This window comes from Brachionichthys hirsutus, chromosome 8, assembly GCF_040956055.1.
Source record: "Brachionichthys hirsutus isolate HB-005 chromosome 8, CSIRO-AGI_Bhir_v1, whole genome shotgun sequence".
Taxonomy (NCBI): Eukaryota; Metazoa; Chordata; class Actinopteri; order Lophiiformes; family Brachionichthyidae; genus Brachionichthys; species Brachionichthys hirsutus.
The window spans coordinates 15,281,776-15,286,532 of record NC_090904.1 but is presented as its reverse complement, the minus strand read 5'-3'; the positions used below and the strand labels follow the sequence as shown (position 1 = coordinate 15,286,532).

General features: G+C 54.0%; 1 protein-coding gene across 1 annotated transcript in view; it reads right to left on the bottom strand.

Annotated features, from left to right (window-relative positions):
* Positions 1-1,672: 1,672 nt before the first annotated feature.
* The window catches only part of cpne1 (copine I), a 27,133-nt gene continuing 24,048 nt past the window's right edge, over positions 1,673-4,757 (bottom strand). Inside the window, 5 exon segments of the mRNA XM_068742882.1 lie at positions 1,673-2,159; positions 2,761-2,997; positions 3,072-3,205; positions 3,404-3,458; positions 3,596-3,717. Coding sequence (XP_068598983.1) covers positions 2,043-2,159; positions 2,761-2,997; positions 3,072-3,205; positions 3,404-3,458; positions 3,596-3,717 — 665 coding nt within the window. The 3' untranslated portion in view covers positions 1,673-2,042.

The window sequence follows — 4,757 nt, the reverse complement described above, 5'->3', positions numbered from 1 at the left end:
GGCAACAAAAAGATCTACAGCTACTGCCGGAGCAACAAAAAGATCTACATCTACTGCCTGGGCAACAAAAAGATCTACATCTACTGCCTGGGCAACAAAAAGATCTACAGCTACTGCCTGGGCAACAAAAAGATCTACATCTACTGCCTGGGCAACAAAAAGATCTACAGCTACTGCCTGGGAAGCAAAAAGATCTACAGCTACTGCCTGGGCAACAAAAAGATCTACAGCTACTGCCTGGGCAACAAAAAGATCTACACCTACTGCCTGGGCAACAAAAAGATCTACAGCAACTGCCTGGGCAACAGGCGACGATCTGAACGACCAGGTTATTCCATCAGTGGATTGCTTCTTGCCTGATGGCACCAGGATCCATCGGGCTCCGAGAGCATGACGCCATTTTCACACATGGCCTCCAGAGTCCAGACCTTCGCCCCATCCAGAGTTCTTGGGATGTGCTGGAGAAGGCTTTGTGCAGTGGTCGGACTCTCCCTTCATCAATGCAACAGAGGATGGAAATACATCTTATACATCTTGTGACATTGCAGAGGCTCATCGAAGCAACCGCAATCAAAGCAGGAGGCGGGGCAACGAAATATTAGAGTGACTTCTTTTATTGGCCAGGCAGAGTGTTTTTACAAACGTACATGTGGGTCGCATCAAAAATGAAAGCCGACAAAGACTAGCAAGCAGAGCAGCGGCGAATAGGTGGATATAATACTACCACGATTATTAGATGGGAAAACAGTCGTACAGTCGTTAAAGTAACGAGATCTTTGGTAACAAACACTGCCCTGACACACACACACACACACACACACACACACGCGCTGCTGCTCTCAGCCACGTGTCACTCGTTTACGATCCTATGGGAGTTATCAGGATCAATACTTCCAGATGTTCATGCCGCTGGACGACTGAAGGCAGCTGGCATGCCCTTTTAAGGGCAAGACCCTGAAGCCCACTGGAGGGTGAATGTGTGTGAATGTAAAGGTGTAAGAAGCGCGATGTGAGTGCATCTGGCATCTACTAGGCAGAATAATACAATGCCAATACTATCTGAAATATACTTCTAAGATATGACACATGTTTTCTGAGGTGCAGAACCCCACTGCTGCCCCAGGACAGGGGTAATACTGCGTTTATTGCCCCCCCGATGCCAAAAGTGATTCATTTGGAAACATTTACGTCTGCTATTATGTGGTGACATCGCTAACATTTAATGTGAGCGTGCCTGAGGGATCAGTCGACTGGTGGGGGGGGTCACGTGGGTTCATGTTTACTTCAACAGTCTTCAGCTGGATGGCACCGTGGTTTGAACAACTTCCACATGGAGTTGGCGTCGCCTCACAAGAAGGTTTAAAAGGCACCAGCTGGACGTTAGAACCACGTCGCCAGACGCTGACGAATTAATAATTAGCATTTTATTACGGTTGTTCAGAAGTTTGTCTTCATTCTAAAGCTTTTTATTGTCCAACGTCGGCGTTCAGCCAGAGGCCGCTGCTGCCAGCTGAGCAGTCAGGTAATGTGATTACAATCAAACAGCTGATCATTCATGACCAACGACCTCATCCGGTCATCAGCTGGAGATCATCAATAAGCCGCTGAGAGGGAGGTCGCCCTGAGGGAGTCCTCCCTCTCAGCGGGGGGGGGGGGGGGGGGGGCGCTCAGCAGACGACAACATTATCGTGGCACGGAATACATCAGCGGTTAAGAAATAGAAAACAGCATGCAATGCAAAATGCATTTATAGGAATGTGCAAAGTATCATAAAAGCTAATCCGTTCCACGCAGCCAGGATGGCGACTCATTCGGGACGGCCTTAAGGCTGCAGTTCCATTAATGTGCACTAGATGCTGCTGTGATCAAATGACGGCACCAAAATGAATGGGAATGGTTGAAAATGGCATCCTGATTGGCTGGCAGCGCAGTACTGCCTCGCTATTGGCTGAAATTCTGAAGCGGGGTTAAACGTGTGGATGGAAGCAGAGCAGAGGGGCGTGGTCTGATATTGCTTATAGGGGGCGTGGTCTGATACTGGTTCAGGGTTTGGGGGCAGCTGGTTTTTTCAGCGGTTCCAGGCCTCTCATTTTGAAGAATGAAGCCAGTTGCTTGGGAACCTCAGCAAGGACAGCCTGAGCCAGAGCCGCCGTGGGCGCCTGCAGCGAGAGAGAGAGAGAGGGGTCAGGGGTCAGCGGGCAAACAGAAACAGTCCAGCCCACTTCAGAAGACCTTCACGGGTCTCACACCCAGAACCGAGCGGCGTCTCCAGATGTTTGGGTCGGGCTCCAACATGGAGCCGGCCCGCCTCGGTTAGAACGCTGACGGAACATCAGACGTACCGTTGAGTCCATGATGCTAAATACTGTCTCATGGTTATTACATATATTATATAATATATATATAATATTATACTAACAACACATCAGCAGCAGGTTCAACTAACCAAAACTAATTTATTGGATAAACGAAGATAAACTTTGTGGAAGACCTGACCTCAGCCAGACTCCGCCTCCCGCGGCCCCCAGGTTGTTTGCGTTTGAGACCCCTGCTTTATATCAACCAAAGAACTGGGATCTGACTGGGCTAAAGAACATGTGCCATCGTTCCTCCACCCTGGCCAGGTCTGAACGGGTTCCGCTGCCGAGTCCGAGACCTGCGGGGAACAACTCGGTTCTCGCTGGAATCCTGGTTCCCTGTTCTGGCGTTTGTTCCTCTAAGCCGGCGTCAGGAAGCACACAAAGACGTTCAGAACCGTACGTCTTTGAAGTTCCTGAATGGGACGAACTGGACGATGTCTCTGGCGACGGGCTCCCCGGCCGTCGACCTCAGCACGCCGTCGTCTCCGTCCAGCAGCTCCATGGCCTTAAAGTCTGCCGGCCCCACCCCGATGACGATGATCGACAGAGGAAGCCGCGATGCCCGGACAATGGCGTCCCGGGTCTGCTCAAAGTCCGTAATCTCACCGTCGGTGAGGATGATGAGGACGAAGTACTGCTGCAGAGAGAGGCGGGAGCAGCGTCAGCGTCAACGCCGTCTGTGTGAATGTGTGTGCGCTCGCGTGTCCTCACAGAGGCGCCGTTGCCCTGGACGCCACCGGCCGCGATGGAAGAGACGTGATTAATGATGGGAGAGAAGTTTGTGGGTCCGGAGAGTCTCAGCTGAGGCAGCGCCATCCGGTACGCTTCAACGATGCCCTGAATCCCTGAGACGGAGGAGAGGAGAGCCTGAAGCACGGAAACCAAAGCCGATCATTCCTCCTGTTGTTATTGATCAGATCAATAACCCTTCGATGAAACGCTGTAAACGGCTGATTCCACGTAAATAACATAAAAGACATCACTAATACCAAGCGGTGCGTTTACATGGCAACCGGAGTTCCATTTAGACGAAGTGAAAGTACCTTGGCAGTGAGGATTAGTCGGGTTGAAGTTGAGGGCGAACTCGTGGTGCGCAGCCTGCAAGCTCAGCAAGACAGTCAGTAAATCAGTCTGTTCAGTAAAACCGCAAACGTTCAGCCAGCAAATCACAAAAGCTTCTCCAAACGGCAGGCTCCAATCAGAGCGGAGAACGATGTCAGAGGTCAAAGAGCAACGTCTACCTGGTAGTCCGGAGGCAATTTGGCTCCAAAGCCAAAGGCAGGAAAGAATTTATCACTGAAACGGAGGCAAGATGTTCAACGTTAAAGCCACACAGGAACAGCCCCGCGGTGGAGCAGCAGGTATTCAGGGTACAGGGGGTACAGGGGGGGTACAGGGGGAACAGAAGGGGTACAAGGGGTACAGGGGGAACAGGGGGGTACAGGGGGAACAGGGGGAACATGGGGTACAGGGGGTACAGGGGGAACAGGGGGTACATGGGGTAGAGGGGGTACAGGGGGAACAGGGGGTACAAGGGGTACAGGGGGTACAGGGGGAACAGGGGGTACATGGGGGGTACAGGGGGAACAGGGGGTACAGGGGGAACATGGGGTAGAGGGGGTACAGGGGGGGTACAGGGGGAACAGGGGGGTACAGAGGGAACAGGGGGTAGAGGGGGAACAGGGGGAACAGGGGGTACAGGGGGAACAGGGAGAACAGGGGGTACAGGGGGTAGAGGGGGAACAGGGGGTACAGGGAGAACAGGGGGTACAAGGGGTACAGGGGGAACAGGGGGTACAGGGGGTACAGGGAGAACAGGGGGAACAGGGGGTACAGGGGGAACAGGGGGTACAGGGAGAACAGGGGGTACAGGGGGTACAGGGGGAACAGGGGGTACAGGGAGAACAGGGGGTACAGGGGGGGTACAGGGGGAACAGGGGGTACAGGGGGCACAGGGGGTACAAGGGGTACAGGGGGTACAGGGTGAACAGGGGGGGTACAGAGGGAACAGGGGGTACCGGGGGAACAGGGGGGGTACAGGGGGCACAGGGGGTACAAGGGGTACAGGGGTACAGGGTGAACAGGGGGGGTACAGAGGGAACAGGGGGTACAGGGGGGGTAGAGGGGGAACAAGGGGTACAGGGGGTACAGGGGGGGTAGAGGGGGAACAAGGGCTCCAGGAGGTATAGGGGGAACAGGGGGGTACAGGGTGAACAGGGGGGTACAGGGTGAACAGGGGGGGTACAGGGTGAACAGGGGGGGTACAGGGTGAACAGGGGGGACAGGGCGAACAGGGGGGGTACAGGGTGTACAGGGGGAACAGGGGGTACAGGGTGAACAGGGGGGGTACAGGGGGTACAAAGGGGGAACAGGGGGTACGGGGGGTACAGGGAATAC